The sequence below is a fragment of the Carlito syrichta genome, unplaced genomic scaffold (assembly GCF_000164805.1).
Source record: "Carlito syrichta isolate Samal-C Ts95f unplaced genomic scaffold, Tarsius_syrichta-2.0.1 Scaffold304507, whole genome shotgun sequence".
NCBI lineage: Eukaryota > Metazoa > Chordata > Mammalia > Primates > Tarsiidae > Carlito > Carlito syrichta.
Window position 1 is genome coordinate 61,815 of NW_007248603.1, and position 19,672 is coordinate 81,486.

Sequence of the window (19,672 nt, forward strand, 5' to 3'; positions counted from 1 at the left end):
AGCCGGAATTACAGGCACGCGCTACCACGCCCAGCTGATTTTTTAATTTATTGTAGAGATGAGGTCTCGCCAAGTTGCCTAAGTGGGTCTCGAACCCATGGGCTCAGGCAATCCACCCACCTCAGCCTCCCAAAGCGTGGGATTACAGGCTGAGCCACCGAGCCTGGCTAGGGCTCTTAATTTTTAATTTATATCTGCCTTTATACTAGTCTGTTCACATGGTCTGATTAACTTACACTTTTTAGATTTTGTTGTTTTTACCAGTTTGAGTTGGGATTCAAACTCATTGATTGGTATGTTATTATGTCCTTTATTGATTACCTCCTCTGTCTCCTTTTTATTCCTTGCAGTTTATTTGCAGAAGACTAGGTCATCTGCCTACAGAATTCTCTGTTTGGATTTTGCAGATTGCATCCCTGTGGTATCTAAGACATGCTGGTTTCCCCCTGTATTTCCTGCAAACTGGTCTTTGGATCTAGATCTTTGGTCACATTCAGGTCTTTTTCTTTCTCTTGTAATTCTGCTTCACAGGAAGTGGTGTATGCATCCTTCAAAAGTGATACTGTCAGCCACTGACTACTGCCTAGACTGGACCCACTAACGTGTCTCTGTGTATTCTCCAAGGGACAGTCCCTGACAGCTCAATGCTAACATACCCCAAACTGAACTTAGCATCATCTTTCCACTCTCCCCTCATCTTTCTCATCTCTGGAGGTGAAGCCAGAATGCTGGAGACAGACCTTGAATCTGTTTTCTGTGGGCCTCTGAGTGTTTCAGGAATGTCTGTCTGCTGCCTCCTGCTTTCTCTTTGGCTCCCCATGGCATTCATCCAGGCTGCTTCTTCCACATGCTGTCTGAGCATTAGACCTACAGTACAGATCTGATCTGTCTCCCGCTAATTTAGGATCTGGACCTTGCTGATGCCAGGTAGTATGCAGCACAAAACCCGTGAATTCTTTGGTTCATTTTAAGTCAGATACATTTGAAAATGACAGAGAAAGAAATTTTGAAACCAAAGGGAGCGGGAGAAGTCTCTTATCTCCAACAGGAGGAATTAAGGCTCTTAATTTTTAATTTGTAGCTGCCTTTATACTAGTATGTTCACATGGTCTGATTAACTTACACTTTTTAGGTTTTCTTGTTGTTGGAGAGATTTTTTGATCCCTGGCTAGGCAGGATTACACCCACTGCCAGCTTTGAAGAAGGTACAGAAGATGGACCTCTACCCCTTAGTACCCCTTATGATTATGGGATCAAAAATCTCTAAGGAGTTTTGAGGCAGGGTAGCTAGCACAGGTTAGACACAGATAAATTTCCAATAGGTAGGTTTAGGAAGCATTCATTTTTTTTTTTGAATTGGAGTCTCACTCTGTCACCCAGGCTGGAGTGCAGTGGCACGCTCACAGCCACCCCTGCGTCAACCTTCCAAGTAACTGGAACTACAGGCACACGCTACCATGCCCGGCTAATTTTTTGATTTACTGTAGAGATGAAGTCTCGCCAAGTTGCCCAGGCAGGTCTCGAACTCGCGGGCTCAGGCAGTCCACTCACCTCGGCCTCCCAAAGTGCTGGGATTACAGGCTGAGCCACTGAGCCCGGCCGGCAGACAATTTAAAAATTACATTTTACTGCAGGCCAAGCTGGCAGACTTCCCCAACTCCCTTGGCAAATCAAAAGAAAACTCCATTAGATGCAAGACTAGGGAAGCCCAACCTTTCAGCTCATGGTTTAGCAGGTTGCCTGTCAAAGGTAGAAGGCCAAAGACAACCCCTTAACTGGCTAAAACCATAGAAATGATAAGACCACTTTTTAGCTAAGGAGCTTGTGGATTGGAAACATCTAGCAGGTCTCTTGTGGGAAACTATGTGGTGAAGTCTCTTTCCCTTGTCTCCTCCCACCAGGAGCCCAGAGATGTCAATCTCTCTGGAGTCATGGTTACTTGAACTCCACCTATTATCACATCAACAACTAGGGTAGGTATATCTAGTTTGCAGTTGAGAGCAAAAAGCGCAAAAACTTGCCCATGGCAGGTCTTTCTGCTGTGAATCTTTCTTCTTCCTGTTCCCGCTAATAAACTTTGCTGGCCGCTCTAAAATTCATTTTAGAAACAAGCCAAAGAATCCATGGGTTTTGAGCCACATCCCATCCAGCACCAGAAAGAAGGAATCTGCTGGGCACAGTGGCTCATAACTGTAATCTCAGCACTCTGGGAAACTGAGGCAGGATTGCTTGAGCCCAGGAGTTTGAGACCAGCCTGGGCAACATATTGAGACCTCATCTTTACAAAAAATAAAAAAACAAGCCAGACATGGTGGCATGTGCCTGTAGTCCCAGCCACTCGAGAGGCTGAGATAGAAGGATCACCTGAGCCCAGGAGGTTGAGGTTGTGGTGATCATGGTATTGCACCCCATCCTGAGTGAGAGTGAGACCCCGGCTCAAAAAAAAAAGAAAGATGGAATCTTCCTGGCTCCCTCCTCCCACCTTAAGAGAGAACCACAGAATACGACAAGTAGAAAACATCTTCCTGTGTGACCCAGAGTTGAGTCACAGTAGGGCGTGACATTGTGGTTAGGGCTTTCAGAGAATTGGTGTTCCAAGATTTAACTTGCCTTGCCTTTCAGTTTTTCATGGGGAATACAGAAAGTTCAAGCACATGAGTGAGACCCGGACTCTTTGGGGACATTTTAATGAGAATCCATTGACCTGCCTTTGTTTACCCCATATCACCAAAAACTGTTCTTATCAAAATGATACCATTTTACAAACGGATTTGGGGAAGTCTTGGGTTACATCAGTTTAAAGGAAAGGAAAAAGGGTAGGGTGGGGGGAAGCACCACAGACGCTCCTCACCCAGCTGAGCTAATCTGTGTGTCAGGCTTTCTCTTATCTCACTGAAACAACCTTGTGAGAATAGGCTGACCTTGATTAGAAATCTGGACTCTTCTAGGAAGGTGGGGGTAGATGGCAGGGATTCTTTTCTTTGCCTCTGGGGTGGCACTTGGCTAACCCAGTTGTCTGGTGTATATTCTGTGCTTTCAGCCCAGAGTAGTATGGAATGCAGCCTGTCTGGTTTGAGGTTTCTTGGGCCGACTTGCCAGGACACTAGTCCAGGGTCTGGGGCAGGGACACATCAAGACAGTAACTGGTAAAGTTGTCATCACCAGCCTGATGTGTCTCCCTTTAAGACCTTTCTGGATCAAGGTAGAGTGAAAAGAGTTTTAAATATCTCATGCCATAAAGAGCTATCTAGCCCTCTGGATAGATATTGGGAAGACGGTTTTGTTAACACATTAATATCTTTTGTCAACATCTTTTGTTTTCAGAGAAGCTCAACAGTCTGGTTCAGACTGAGACATATGGCTATGTGACTTAATGAAGCCAGAGGAACCCTCCTCTTATGTCACTCACCATAGTACAGAGGTGCTCACAGGGTTGACACAAGGTTGGTTTGCGGGGCACATGTTCCTAAGCCTGTTTTCAGAAGATGATGCCATCTGTTCTCCTTAGGCAAGGACAGAGGTAGCTGGAGAACCAATGAGCATGAGATGTATCACTGGAGTCACAAGTCACCTCAGTTACTATCTTGAGTTAAATTTTCAAGTGTGTTTTGGTATTTGAAATTTAACCTCACTCTCCACATTCTTAAAAAAGCATCTATCTATTTAATACTGTGTTTGTATCATTTGAACCTGAGGTCAATTCTGGTGTATGTTAGAAGGACATGTCCGAAGTGACTGGCTGGGATCCCCAAGGTCACTTCCATCCTTGAACCCACCTTCCTCAGTTGTGGCCTCTACGGTCTCTGAGAACACCTGTCTGTCACCGAGGCAACAGAAGAGAGGAAGAAGGTGTTGACAGGGCTGGTTGGAGCTGTCTTTTCTGGGACTCTGAAGAAGGGAACTAGAACAGCTATCTCAAGACACATGGTTCTTGAGGTCATACAGCTTTTGGGAGTTAAGTATACTAAATAAAACTCAGATTTCTGCACTTTACTGGTGGTGGCCAAGTGAGTTTACCTAAATAACAGTCTCTTTGAAGGTTATTGCCCAAATCACATTGTAGGAAAAAGAGAAATTCTGCTTACTTCATGTTAATTAATGTCCTGAATTAATCTTGGCATTTTTTGAAGTTTAGACTTCAGTCATTGTAACATTGTAACCTTGTTTTTAATAAGCTGGTATATTCTAGGTACAGCTTTGAGGCAGATGCATCCTTTCACAATTCCAGGGATTCCCTCTGTGTGGGGCTAAATCTGATACATACAATATTTGAGTCTTTAACTTTAAAAGCTGTTAGTATTCACTCAGCACTAAATGAGATTGCAGTTGTTTTACTGTTTCACAGACTTGTTCCTGCAAGACATAACCATTTCCATCCTACTAAGGGACAGTTTGGAAGAACCATACACCTAGAGGCCCTAGTTTTTCTCCTCCACATGTTATTCTGCCAGTGGGCTACCTGTGGCTCAGAACATGTGGCAGCCCATTCTGAAACCCATTTCTGGACTTGCTGAGAGCCTTGGTGGCAGCTGGAGCCACCTGTAAGCAAAAGTCAGGGAGAATGGGGTGTCCTTATGCTATCGAGAAATACTGCTCACTCACCACACTGTCTTGTGAGTCTCTAACCAAATGGTGATGCAGGTGTTCTAACTGTCGGCACAGTCTAACCTGGTGAACTTCCACCATTGAATTGGTGAGTGATGACACCAGTAGAGATGCAAGGATTAGCTCACACATGGAGTACATAGCACAGTGTGGTGTGTGAGGCAGGTACCTATGTTCTATCTCCTCCTTCCTGTCACTGGCTTCCTTCAGGAATTCACTCAGTGGCCCTGAAATAGAAATGCCGTTCACAGATACTGCTGAGGTCAGGCAGGGCTGTTTTGATCTCTTCCCTGCCAGGTTGCATCATTCTGTTGATGCGCTTGTGTTCTCGTTATACTCCAGTAGCTCCTGGAGGGATTCCTCAAGGCCAAAGGTAGCATCTGGCCCAAAGGCTCAGAGTAGCATTCAGGGTATTTGATTACCAGCATTCAGGAGAGAAGCAATGGGGCTGTGCCAGTGTGTGAAGGAGCAGGTGAAAATGAGCCTTTCAAGCTGGCTCCAGATTCGTGACTCGAGAGCTTCCTTGAAGCTTCAGGCTCATCTTATCCTACATCTTCTCAAAAGCGAAGCAAGAGCAGCAATGACATACCAGGTCTCACCTGACCTAGACTTGCAGATGAGTTGACCTAGGCACAGAGGTAAAAAAGGGACCATTTCCTCAAGTACGACAGGCAGAGACTCCATGTTACTGTGTTTGCGCTTTTCACACTTCCTCTAAGAGTTTTTAAAAATTAGTGAGACCATTTCTTATGTCCTTTGAAGAACTTGCCACAGCGCTCTGATAAAGAAATAGCTTTAATATTACTCAGTTCATTCTGCTCTTACAAAAACTCCTCCCATCAGCTTCCTCAATACTCTCCCAAAAGCAGCAGGGCTTGGTGGCTCAGCCTGTAATCCCAGAGCTTTGGGAGGCCAAGGTGAGTGGATTGCCTGAGCCCGCGAGTTCGAGACCCACCTGGGCAACTTGGTGAGACCTCATTGCTACAGTAAATCAAAAATTAGCTGGGCATGGTACCACGCACCTGTAGTTCCAGCTACGTGGAAGGCTGAGGCGGAAGGATCGCCGGAGCCCATCAGGTCGAGGCTGCTGTGGCCGGGAGCGGCCATTGCACTCCAGTCTGGGTGACAGAGTGAGACTCCAACTCAAAAAAAAAACACTCCTAAAAGCTTCAGCCAGTGGGTCTCAGTTCATGTTCTCTACAAGCACATACTGCATTGCTCTAATAGTCAAGCTTCTCACCCCTATCAAATTCGTCAACTATTTCCAAACATGGCATGTATAGTTCTTCAGACCCTTGTTCACCCTTGAGGAATCCATCCTGAATTCTATGCTACTAGTCCTTTGGGTGCCCCAATGCTGTTGGTACAGTGGGCATTAGAGAAGAAAGCACTTAGGCTACATCACAATGGCACCATATACATACTGAGTCAGCTTGTAATTACCTAGAATAGGTAAAAATAATATACACTGGTAATCCTACAGCAACATAAGCTTTAGTGTTTTGAGTCTTAATCAGTTAAAGGTTATGGCAGTAAAGTATTCGTTGAGGCAGAGATTGCTAGTTGTCCATCAAAATCCATTTCATCCACTTCTGGACATAAGCTAGACCTGCGTTTGCTGCCAGTGTCGTGTGAGCAGGAGGGATGTGCCACTTCCAGGCCAAGGCCTTTAAAAAAGGCACGGTGCCTTCTGCCTTGAAGCTGGAGAAACCAGGCATTAGCCACACACAGGGAAAGCCTGAGGTATGACAGAACCACAAGCTACGTCCCTGAAGTAGAGCGTGGAGGAAAGCCTCCTGCTGACCTGGACTTTCCACTGTGGACGTTCAATGACCAAGAAGCAAATGAATTGAGCCATTAATTGTGTGTGTGTGTGTGTGTGTGTGTATGTGTTGTAGGGGTGGGTGGAGGGTTGCTATAGCAGTTAACCTTCTCTAACCTTTTTTTTTTTGGTCTCAGTCTCACTCTGTCACCCAGGTTGGAGTGCAGTGGCACACTCATGGCCACCACAACCTCAACCTTCTGGGCTCAGGCAATTCTTCCTCCTCAGCCTTCCAAGTAGCTGGAACTACAGGTGTGTGCCACCACGCCCAGCTAATTTTTAGTTTATTGTAGAGACGAGGTCCTGTCATGTTGCCCAGTCTGGTCTCGAACCCCTGAGCTCAGGCAATCCTCTCGCCTCCACCTCCCAAAGTGCTGGGATTACAGGAGTGAGCTACCGTGCCTGGCCTAATAACCTTATTTAAAAGCATATTATGGGCATAGTGGTTCACACTTGTAATTTCAGTGCTCTGGAAGGCTGAACTGGGAGACTGCTTGAGGCCAGGAGTTCAAGATCAGTCTGGGCAACATAGCGAGACCCCATGTCTATAAAAACAAAACTTTAAAAAATTTGTGCATACCTGTAGCCCCAGCCACCTGGGTGGCTGAGGTGGGAGGATTGCTCGAGCCCAGGAGGTAGAGGCTGCAGTGAGCCATGATCACGCCACTACATTCCAGCCTGGATGACACAGCAAGACTGTCTCAAAAAAAAAAAACCTAGTCATTATTATGTTTATGCCTAAAGGTCTGTAAGGATATGGTAGTCAAGTGTGGGGAGTGGGATGGGGATTTCAATCATTATACACTTCCTTATTCCATTTTACAAAGAATTTCTATTGCCAATGAAGGAAAAGGAAAAAAAAACAAAAACAAAAGCAAAAGAGTGCCGGTACAAGCTTGACTCACTGTAGGAGTCTGTCCTCAACTCCAGCAGCCCTCAGTGAGCTCCCTGACTCCTTCAGCACTCATCGTCCCTAGTCCCGACCTGATATATTGTACAAATTAAAGAGAGTTGGGAGTGGGAGGATAGGCCATTCAGGCAGGGTCTCTCAAGACAGTCATCCCTTCAGGGGTCTGGGCCTCAGCTTTGTGAATCCAGAGACACAAGGCTTGCTGAGTGCAGGGCCCATCAGGCTTGCAGACCCAGAGACTCATGCTAGCCATGCAGGATAAACCCAGTGCACACGCGTAACTGTGCTGTGCAATATCTCCCACTGATATGAAGGCATTTGAAACACCAAGTGAATATCCAGGAGGCTGTCTGGTAAGAAGGATCACAGTAAAGGAAACTGGATGATCTTAGGAGAATCTATTCATATTGTGACTTAATTTGGTGACTCACCGCACTAAAGAGTTACATATTAAGTGACCAAAATGCTTATGAAATCCAGTCTCTCTTTCTGGAGAATGTTGCTATAAGACTGCCAAATTCTCTTTAAGTTTCTTTTTAGGCTCCGTGCGGCTTCTTTCTGATAATATAAATGAGCAGAGTAGTTTTCTGTCACACTTATCTGAGTCTACATTCTAGTTTCCATGACTGGCCTGGAGTGTTCCCCAAGTTCTGTGACTTACTTACTGGCTTGAGCATTTTAATTCGCCTGTATCTGGTCAAGTGAGGATTAGGAGTTAAAGTGCCTGTCAAATACCTGTGAAGTTAAGATCTTTATAATTATACACCTAATATTCTAATATTACAAAACATCAGGCATGCTCCTGGTATCTTACATGAAGTGAGAACCTCTTGCTTAATGTGATTTAAGGAGGTGGCTGAGATCAACACGGATGTGAAAGTGTGTTAGGAACCACCTAAGGACAGGCAGCACCATTCAAGACCTGTCCAGGCCAGGACTGTGCTGCCAACAGAGGCAAGACCTGAGACTGACTTGAAGGCTGAACAAAGCTTTATTTCTCCTAATTCTAACGTGTACTCTGCATGTTGAGATTTGGTGAGGTCCACAATGACTTGACTCATGACTTTTGTCTTTCTTTTTCAAAGATTTTTAGAGAATTTTTATCTGGTCACTTTTCTGTTGGTTCACAGTGTCTTTGGCCTGCTGTCATATTCTTCTTCTCCTACCTCCCCACCCTCACCCCTTTCTTTTTACTTAGTTGTCTGGATCGTCTCCAATTTCAGGCCTTAATATAACTGTTTCTCAAAGTGCAATGATCAAAAGATACATACAGAATTCTTGCAACAGGTACATCGTACCTTTGATCAAGAATGGAGTAACATTTTCTGTTTTGTTTCCAATATCCCTTTTGGTGGCAATCCATTGGTTGGCCTTATGGGTTTATTATGGTCATTGGTTCTCAAATTTTTACATTTCCTTAGAAGTCTGGCTTTAGACTGAGTTTGGGTTTAAGAGGTAAAGCTCAAAATTGTACAACTTAAATTCATGATGAGTCCATGCTGGCCTTAATCCAGACCTTGAACACAAATCTCTGCAAATATTAAGATATACTATGTCTAACCTATTACCACTGTCCCCTTCTCCCAGTACCTGGAGTCCAGTTTGAGAAGCAGGGCCCTAAGGATACCAGTTATGACAATACTCTGTTCTCTGATAGCTCAGATCCCTTTTGAAAGAGTCAGATTATTTAGTCCTCACCCTAAATGTGACATCCAACCTGGGTAGGAAAATATTCAAAGCTGACAGAATATTAAAGTGTTGAAATCAGGAGGGATTCTTTGGGAGACAAACTACATAGCAAAAAATACAGGTTGTAGCATGGGCAACACAGTGAGACCCTATCTCTAAAAAACTAAAAAAAATTAGCTGGACATGGTGGCATGCACCTGTTCTCCCAGGTACTTGAAAGGCTGAGGTGGGACTATTGCTTGAGTCTAGGAGTTCAAGTGCATCACTGCACTCCAGCCTGGTGACGGCAGGAAACTCTGTCCCTAGAGGAAAAAAAAGAAAGAAAGAAAAAGGAAAAAAAAAGGTTGAGCATCCCTAATCCAAAATGCTCTGAAATCTGAAACTTTCTGAACACGAACATGATGTCGCAAGTTACCCTGAACACATTTCACTATATTAGTGGTATGTCATCTTTTTCACTGTTAAGTACTTATGTGTTAAAAGTGTAGAAAAATTACTGCTCAGAGTCAGGAATGGAGGTGATGGCAAACTACCACAGACAGTCCACATGGGTGGCTGAGATAGTTGCACCTTACTTTCTGACGGTTCTGTGTACAGACTTTGTTTCATACAAATATTTAAAAATATTATATGAAATTACCTTTAGGCTATGTGTATAGGATATATATGAAACACAAGGTTGTGTTTAGACTTAGGTTCCATTCCTAAGATAACTCATTATGTAAATGCAAATATTCCAGAATCCAAAACACTTCTGGTCTCAAGCATTTTGGATAAGGGACACTCAACCAGTACAAATTTGGAGCCAGGTGGCCTAGATTTGGGTTCTAATTCTGCCACTTAGCAGCAGTGTGAACTTGGGCAAGTTACTTCACTTTGCTTCCGTTTCCTTACCCACAGAATAGGCATATTTTAGCTGTCTCATAGAATTGTTCTGAGTCTTAAAAAAGAATGTATTTAAAGTTAAGCAGTTAGAAGAGTGACTAGTACTTTGTAAGTAATAAATAAATGTTAGCTATTTCTCTTTTAGGATGCTTCAGATTGACTATTTTATATCGTTATTTATTTTTAAGAGACAGAGTCTTACTCTGTTTCCTAGGCTGCAGTGCAGTGGTGCAGTCATAGCTCACTGCAGCCTCGAGCTTCTGGGCTCAAAGCAATCCTCCACTTTAGCAAGTAGCTGGGACACAGGTGTGCACCACCATGTCCAGTTAATCTTTTAAACAATTTTTTGTAGTAATGAGGTTTAATCAGGCTAGTCTCGACTCCTGGGCTCAAGTGATCATGGTGTGAGCCACCATACCTAGCAAATTATTATTATTATTATTATTATTATTTGAGTTGGAGTCTCACTCTGTTACCCAGACTGGAGTGCAATGGCCGCTCCTGGCCACCGCAGCCTCGACCTGCTGGGCTCCAGTGATCCTTCCACCTCACCCTTCCAATTTTTTTGATTTATTGTAGAGATGAGGTCTCATCAAGTTGCCCAGGTGGGTCTCGAACCCACGGGCTCAGGCAATCCACTCACCTCAGCCTCCCAAGGTGGGGGATTACAGGCTGAGCCACTGAGCCTGGCTAATGATACTTATTTTTTAAAATTATATTGGTTCTTCTTGGTATTTTATTTTGTTTTTATTTTTTCCCTCCATCCCTCCCTCCTTGGTATTTTATTTACATTCTATAACTCTAGAATATGTGAGGTCTAATTGTTAACAATTTTGTAATTTAGGTTAAATCAACCAACATCTCTGGGTCAGTTCCCAAAGCCCAGCCTCTTCTGCAAAATAGTGCTCATCATAGAATCCGGATTAATCCTGCTACAATCATTGACATTTTGAGTTTTACTGTGACAAAATGATTATTTGTCACAAGTGTGGCCCAGGCCAGTAAGAGCTGGAATAGCACATACACTCTATCTTGTCGTCCCTCATTTGTTTTCAGGGTGCCGTCTCAAAGACTTTGGAGACTTGAGTTTTACACCGGTCCCCAAAGATGATCTCTATAACAACCTGATAGTGAATCCACGCTCAGTGGGCCTTGCCAACCAGGAGCTGGCTGAGGTGGTTGGCAGAGCAGTGTCGAGTGGCTACAGCTGCGTCACAGTGGGAGGAGACCACAGGTAAGCTGGGGCTGGATGATGTGGTGCTTTGGGCTAATCACCATTTTTCATCTGTTTCATCACCTGGAGAAAAATATCCTACAGAATTTTTAGGGTATGGTGTATACAGTAGCATTTAATGGCTATGATCATGAGCTGCTGATGGCACCGTGTGCTTTACTCTGATGGCACATTGTATAGTAAGAGGACATGTGCATTCAGACTAGTTCAGAGGGAGACTAAGTGATCTTCTTAGGAATTGTTAATGCTTATCACCCGAAAACTTTCTTGAGACGCTATCTTATGACTTTGGAGAACTGGAAAGATCCACTGATAGGCTGAATTTGGGCATTTTTGTTAGCATTTCTGCTGACAGATTGATTAGATATCCCCCTTGCATATGAATACATTTTCTACCTCCACTCTGTGGACACTAGTGACTAATGTAGTCAATTCCTGATCCTTGGTCTCTTAGTGAGTCAGCATGTACTTTCTCGAGCATTGGTCTGATATTTTCTCAGCAGTGCTAAAGATTATAGGAAATCTGTAATTTAGTAGGACTAGATGAAATAAATACTCTTGGAATGAAAAATTAAGTAAATATTGAAATCTACAGAACTGCAAAGGAGGAAGGAATCAATCTGGAATAGAATAGTCACATTTCACAGGGAAGTGTGACTTGAGGTAAGTAATGAAGGTTTTTAGTAGAAAGAGAAAGGCACTGAAGTATTAGGAGTACTGAGCAGTCCATACATATTTTCAGTGAACCCTAACAATGCTATGTGGTAGATGTGGTTTAGGTTACTGATGAAACCATGGAGGGACAGTGCTTACAAAACTTATCCAAGTTGGGTATGGTAGCATGTGCCTGTGGTTCCAGCTACTCAGGATGCTGAGGCAGGAGGATCACTTGAACCCAGGAGTTCGAGGCCAGACTGGGCAACGTAGTAAGACCCCATCTCTTTAAAAAAAAGAAGAAAGTAAAATGTATCCAAGGTTAATTCTAGGAAGTAGTAGAGCTGGAATTCAAATCCAATGTCAGTATTTTTTTTTTTTTGAGTTGGGGTCTTACTCTGTTACCAGACTAGAGTGCAGTGACATGATCACGCCTTACCGCGGGCTTAAAATTCTGAGCTCAAGTGATCCTCCTGCCTCAGCCTCCCAAGTAGCTGGGACTACAGGCGTGCACCACCATGCCCAGCTAATTTTTAAATTTTTTTTTTTGTAGAGACAGGGTCTTGCCATGTTGCCCAGGCAAGTCTTGAATTCCTGGGCCCAAGAAATCCTCCCATTTGGCTTCCCAAAGTGCTAGGATTACAGGTGTAAGCCAGTGCACCCAGCACCAATATAAGTCTTATGGCAATTAGAGATGCTCAGAGCTTTTCAGATCATAAAACAGAAATTAGATCTTTGTTACATTTGGAAAGACAGGTAGATTCTTCATTAGGAACAAAAATTCAGGTAGAATAACAAAGTGGTCAGACCCAGGTTCTCTACTGAGATGAATAGAACATTCAGTTAAATCAGCCATAGGGTGGGTCTCCTGCCTCCTAGCTCAATGTGTCTCTTCTGGTCAAGTCTCACTATCTGGGGGGACCAGTTATCAATGTGATTACCGCAGTGCTTGGTTTTTCTTTTGCCTGTAGTTACCTATATTGCAGCTGTGTTACTGCTTACCTAGTTCCTGTTCAATGTTACAACCTAGGCAACCTGGAAGATACTAGAGAGGAAGGGATAAGTGTTTAACATGAATAACTACTGAACATTTGAAAGGAAGAGGCATTTTTAGGTCACTGTCCTTCCGCATGGTTCAACATATATGATAATCTTAACCATCAAACCCACTCTGATTTAAACAGGCCAAGTTATTGTCCCTATCTTATAGAAAAGGCAAAGGAATCTAAAGAAATTAGAGGATTTGTCTTCAATCACAGCTCTTCCTGGATCAAACTCTAGCATTCTGACTTAATCCACTGCCTTTGCACTACTAGGCCATGCTATTTTTTAAAAGGGGCCCACTGCGGAGCATGGAGCCTAGAATGCGGCCTCATACTGTGTTGACCAAGAAGGACAGCTGTGGTCCGTTCCCAAGATGCTTAATATACATTTCTCATCTCTGTCAAGTGCCTTGGTTACTGGGCAGCTGGGCAGTAACTCCAACCACAACCTATCAGCTATATTTCTACAGCTGAGAGAGGACAGTTGGCTAATGTAAGCAGAGCCCAAGGACAAGGCCAGGCAAAAACAGAAACACTTAAGAATATGTGAATGCCACTGTGCATAGTGACTTTGGGAAGCTGAGGTGGAGGATTACTTGAAGCCAGAAGTTCAAGACTAGCCCAGGCAACATATGAGACCCCATTTCTCTTAAAAAAAAAAAAAAAAAATATATATATATATTTATTTATTTGAGTACCATACTAATGCATGGGATTACATGCAAATAAACCCCTATCTTATTCAGTGGTCTAAATGAGATCTTTAACTGGATTACTCTGTTACTTTAATGTCTTTAAGAGCTTTTTGAGAGATTCTAGTAAGTTTACATATATGCTTTCTAAAAAGTTATAATGCGGCCGGGCATGGTAGCCCATGCCTGTAATCCTAGCACTTTGAGAGGCCAAGGCAGGAAGATTGCTTGAGCCCAGGCGTTCGAGACCAGCCTGGGCAACATAGCAGGAACCCCATCTCTACAAAAAAAAAAAATTGAAAAATTACCCTATCATAGTGGTGTGTACCTGTAGTCCCCAGCTACTTGGGAAACTGAGGAAGGAAGATCACTTGAGCCTAGGTCAAGGCTGCAGTGAGCCTGAGTATGCCACTGCACTCCAGGCTGGGTGATAGAGTGTGAAACTTTGTCTCAAAAAAAAAAAAAAAAGCTGTAATGCTTTATAATTCTTGTCCCTAAAAAGTTAATATAACTTATTTTGAAGTTAGACCTTGTCAGTCTCCCTGAAGTGGTACCAAACAACATTTTGGTGAACTGTTACATACAGACCACATAATTTACCAAGATTTCTTTCTTTCTTTCTTTGAGACAGGGTCTTGCTATGTTGTGTAGGCTGGTCTCGAACTCCTGGGCTCAAGTGATCCTCCTGCCTCAGCCTGCTGAATGGCTGGGATTACAGGCACATGCCAAGTCACCCAGCTTAACTGGATTTCATTCACTAAACAAATATTTGAGGTCCTTTTCTGGGCCAGGGCTAATGGATCAAATTACATAGATTTGGGGGCAGCAGTGACATCTGTCACACTGCAGGGATTGCCACTTATCAACTCTGAATCTTTACAGCTTTATATTTCTCCCTAACTAGTTTGAGACCAGGTTAATCTTTGGGAACTACAACCATAGCCTCTTGCCTCACCCAAAGTCAGCCTCAGTCTAGGCCCTGACTTTGCCCTGAGGCCAGAGTGTATGCTGCGTTGGCTGAGGACATTTGTTATTGGTGATATTTGCCAAGCAGAGAGCCCTGAAGATTATATTTGTTCTTTGCAGCCTGGCGATAGGTACCATTAGTGGCCACGCCCGACACTGCCCAGACCTTTGTGTTGTTTGGGTTGATGCCCATGCTGACATCAATACACCCCTTACCACTTCATCAGGAAATCTCCATGGACAGTCAGTTTCATTTCTCCTCAGAGAACTACAGGACAAGGTCAGTGGGCTGAAGTGAAAAGAAAGGTGAATGGCTTTTGCAGGGGTATCCTGGGACTCTGAGGGTCAGTTCAGTAAGACTGTGGTGAAGAACAGATTGATAGTAGCATACCACTCCTTCATTTGTTTATCAGACACTAGTATGGGCCAGGCAGCGTGCTAGGTGCTAGGGGTATCAAGATGACTAGGACATGGTCCCTGCTCTCTGGGGGCTTATACCTTGTAAAAGAGAAAGGGGGAATGGATAGTAACTACAGTGGTTGAGACATCCGCAGCCTGAGGACTTCCTGCTTAGAGGCTCCAGGCCTCATTCTCAGACACTATAGTCTGGAACACAAGTAAAACCATGACTACCTCTGGGTAATACTTTCCTGAGCTGTTCAGAAGGCACGGTGTCCCTGTTAGGCGTAGACTAGAATCTGTATATCCCTTTCCTCAGTGAGGGACCAAGTTAAACTAGGACAGGACAAAGTTTGTGCATTAGGCAGAACTCATGTTTTGGCTCTTGGCAACTTGGATGGCAACTGGGTTATGCTTCAAGAACCAATCTGTAAACAACTCAGTAATATGCAAAGGGATGGAAAAGGACTCATCAGCAGGATTCCTGCAGCTAGGTTAGTTAATAAGAAACCAAGACAACCTCAGAAGAGATTTGTTCTTCTTGAGGACTCCATGCTGTGCTCTGCAGCAGCCCTTCTGAAACATTTCCACCACTATCAGTTCTCGTTCCCTGATCAAGTGTATCTTGGGTTACTTGACATATCCTGTGGGTAGAAGAAAGCAGACTCTATATCCTGAGAAGCACTTGGTAACTACCTTGGTGACACCAAGAATGCCTAATGAATTTTATCTACTCTTCTCTTCATAGGTACCACAACTCCCAGGATTTTCTTGGATCAAACCTTGTATCTCTTCCCCAAGTATTGTGTATATTGGCCTAAGAGATGTGGACCCTCCTGAGCAGTAAGTTGATGCATCGGAGTTAAGCTCTGGGCCTGTCTTGGCCAATTATGTTCTGTTTGAAAGGCTGATGCTTGACATAATCTGTTGTAGGTCACTATAAAGGTAAAATCTCCCCTAAATAGCCACTTGTTAAAAATGCTTTTTAAACTAAGGACTCCTTTATTTCACCAGTTTTATTTTAAAGAACTATGATATCCAGTATTTTTCCATGAGAGACATTGATCGACTTGGTATCCAGAAGGTCATGGAACAGACATTTGATCTGCTGATTGGCAAGTAAGTAACAATAATGGATGTCTACCTCTAGGTCCCAAAGGGAATGGTACAAACTCCTAAGGGACAGCACACTTCAGCCTGTCTCTTGAGAACAACAGCTTTACTTTTAAAATAAAAGCAAAACATGTACATATAAAATTTTCAAATGGCTCAGAAAGGGCATAATATGAAATATAGGTCATATTCTTCCACTGGGGTTGGGGGCATTTCATCTAAGTCATTGCTCAGATCCTCTGTCTCATGACTTTTCCTTTATCTCCATTTTAATGCTTATCTTCTTCTTTTTTTGAGTTGAAGTCTCACTCTGTTGTCCAAGCTGGAGTGCGGTGGCATGATCACAGCTCACTGAAACTTTGATCTCCTGGGCTGAGGTGATTACCTCAGCCTCTCAAGTAGCTGGGGCTACAGCACATGCCACTTTGCCTGGGTCTTGCTATGTTGCCCAGGCTGATCTCGAACTTCCGGGCTCAGATGATCTTCCTGCTTTGGCTTTCCAAAGTGCTTGGGAGTGAGCCACTGTGCCCTAGCCGTTTAATGTTCATCTTTTAAGATGAGAAGTATTCCTTGTTCTAATGGTCCCATTCTTCCCAGCCTCACTATTGTTTCACCCGAGTTTTAAATTAAGCAAATCTTGGTAGTGTAGAAAGATGGCAGATGAATGCTAATCAAATGCTGTGTTTAAGAGCATTTTCCTAATACCGAGTCTTTACTGATGTCAGAATTACCACCTGGTAGTAGTCGTTTCTTAAACTGATAAGAAATTTGGTTATTTGGCATAAGGGTGTGTTATATGTTAGCTTGAGCCATTGGACACCATGGCTAAACTGAAGTTAGAACAGGAAGATGTTAAGATTGCAGACATAGATCAGAGTTAAGTTCAGCTACTATTATATCCAGAGAATAACAGCCACTGTAACCTAGATTAAGTCAATTTAAAACAAATTACATCTGAGCCAATCTCATATGAAGTGAAGACTTCCCTCTTGACAGTTATTAGTGTAAGAGGTGCTAGTGTCTAGGGTAAGCCAGAAATACATATTGGGATTACTGTCTGAGGCATCAGAATGAATGGCCACATCTTGAAGTGTCGTGAGGAAGCTAGTATGCTAACCTCAGAACTTCCAGGAATAGGAAACCTGGAAATTTATTAACTGTTTTATTAACAAAGAACCAGGACCAAGAGCAACAAAATCAAGGAATTGCAGCCATATAGAAGATGGGTATCCAAGCACAACCAACTAAGCACTTCTCTTACCCTCTTTCTAGAAGGCAGAGGCCAATCCATCTGAGTTTTGATATTGATGCATTTGACCCTACACTGGCTCCAGCCACAGGAACACCTGTTGTAGGGGGACTGACTTATCGAGAAGGCATGTATATTACCGAGGAAATACACAATACAGGTATGTAGCAACCAGGTCTGCAGCCTCACTACCTAAGTAAATATGCTGGAGTGTCTTGCCTGTAGAGGATCTCTTCTACTATCCCATGTTATTACAGAGTTTGTTTTTGCTTAAACTTTTATAGCTAAAAATCATATGGCCAAGCTAATAAAGGATATAGTTCTTTAGAGGCATATTTGAACTTGGCTCTTACCAAACTATGCTAAGGGAATAATTAATTAAAAATTGTGTCTATTTATTTATATTTTGAGTTGGAGTCTCACTGTAACCCAAGCTGTAGTGCAGTGGCACACTCATGGCTACTGCAGGCTTGGCCTGCTGAGCTCAGGCAATCCTTCTGCCTCAGCCTTCCAAGTAGTTATAATTACAGGTGTGTACCACTACACCCAGCTAATTTTTTTGATTTATTGTAGAGACGAGGTCTCACCAAGTTGTCCAGGCTGGTCTCGAATTCCAGGGCTCAAGCAATCCTCTTGCTTCTTAAAGTACTGGGATTATAGGTGTAAGCCACCACTCCTGGCCTTGTTTGTACCTATTTAAACATTTATTAAATACAAGAATAAGTTGCCAGCTGGGCTCGGTGGCTCAGCCTGTAACCCCATGCCTTTGGGAGGCTGAGGTGAATGGACTGCCTGAGCCCGCGGGTTCGAGACCCACCCGGGCAACTTGGCGAGACCTCATCTCTACAATAAATCAAAATAAGCCGTGCGTGGTAGCGCACGCCTGTAGTTCCAGCTACTTGGATGGCTGAGGCGGAAGGCTCGTCGGAGCCCAGCAGGTCGAGGCTGTGGTAACCGGGAGTGGCCATTATACTCCAGTCTGGGTGACAGAGTGAGACTCCAACTCAAAAAAAAAAAAAAAAAAAAAAGAATAAGTTGCCAAACTGATGCAGTTCCTTGTGTCTGAGATTATTCAAAGACAGATTAAGAAAAGAAGGCAAGGCCAAGGCTATACTTTTACTCTAATGCTAAGAGGCTGGTTCACTGGGAGTTGGGAATTTGGAGTTTAAAGCTGATCCTTTGAAGATATCTGCAAAGTTGGACAATATCTTGGGTCCTTTTATGAATGGTAAGTCTTGTATTAGAGCCTATTTGATAGGATCTTCAATAAGGGGTATACAGTTAGATGAATGGTTGATAGAAGGAATTGTAAGATGAATTCTAGGTGATCAAGAGTTGCTACAAGGGGCTAATGGCCCAAAACTCAACTTGTTTGCAAACAGTTTCTATTTCTGTCAGAAAGCTTCTGGTTTTAAGGGTGCTTTAAATGACCTTTCATTCCAAAATTTAAAGAACTTACAAATTGATACTGTTTTGCTAACCATCTCATGAAATTGGGGTGTAGACAGAAGCATAGAGACCCCAGGTTGAAAGGTCCAGGGCTAAGGGGACTAGCTGAGACAGAAATTGGCATTGAGAAGTATCTCCCTGGCTCTGCAGCCCACTAGAACCTTAGGCAGCACAGAAAGAAAGGCAGTACTTGTTTATCAGATCTGATGGTGGCAAAACAGTCTAATTCTCAGATCCACACTCTCAGATATTGTCAGTGGTCCTTGGATTAGTGGCCAGAGAAGTTGGGAGTTCAATTCTCCACTCTGCTTCCCAGTAACACCACCAGGGGCAGGGGTTAATAGGCTCTAGCTTATATGCATCAGCAGTCATGCCTTGTTCCTCCCTTCCCCTGCTGTAGTAGTAGTTTGTCCCAAGAGACTGTCATGATACAATCAACTAGAAACATAATGCAAGCACTTTGCTTAAGTTAATTTACAGGGTAGCAGTATCTGGAAACACAGGTAATAGATATGTATGTTTCTAATAGTGCAAACCCTCCTGATTACTACTTCTGGGACATGCTCAAAGAGTAGGTTTAGTCAGTGAAAAGTCAGACACAAATCATCAGGGACATGGGTCCATGTGCAGGACCTGTTTACTGTAGTTTAGCACAGTGCTCTCAACTAACTATGCATCGCTAAAAAGGGAAGAGGTACTGAATGGGTGTGATGGCATGAGCATATCACATACTATAATATCATTCCAATAAGCCACTAAGTACATTCACCAGTATTTCCAGACTTTATGGTCACCCTAAATAGTTTCAAATACTTGTATTCTTGAATACTAGTTTGTTCAGATGACTTTTTATCCAGAAGAATCAATCATAAAGGTAAATTCTCCAGAGAAGTGAGGCATTTAGAGGGGTGGGAGGCCGGACTCGGTGGCTCAGCCTGTAATCCTAGCGCTTTGGGAGGCTG

General features: G+C 43.4%; 1 protein-coding gene across 1 annotated transcript in view; it reads left to right on the forward strand.

The window, feature by feature from the left end:
- ARG2 (arginase 2) overlaps positions 1-19,672 on the forward strand; it is a 40,061-nt gene that overhangs the window by 18,843 nt on the left and 1,546 nt on the right. Inside the window, exons 3-7 of the mRNA XM_008060063.2 lie at positions 10,968-11,145; positions 14,621-14,780; positions 15,648-15,742; positions 15,914-16,018; positions 17,285-17,421. Coding sequence (XP_008058254.1) covers positions 10,968-11,145; positions 14,621-14,780; positions 15,648-15,742; positions 15,914-16,018; positions 17,285-17,421 — 675 coding nt within the window. The remainder of the gene's footprint in view (positions 1-10,967; positions 11,146-14,620; positions 14,781-15,647; positions 15,743-15,913; positions 16,019-17,284; positions 17,422-19,672) is intronic.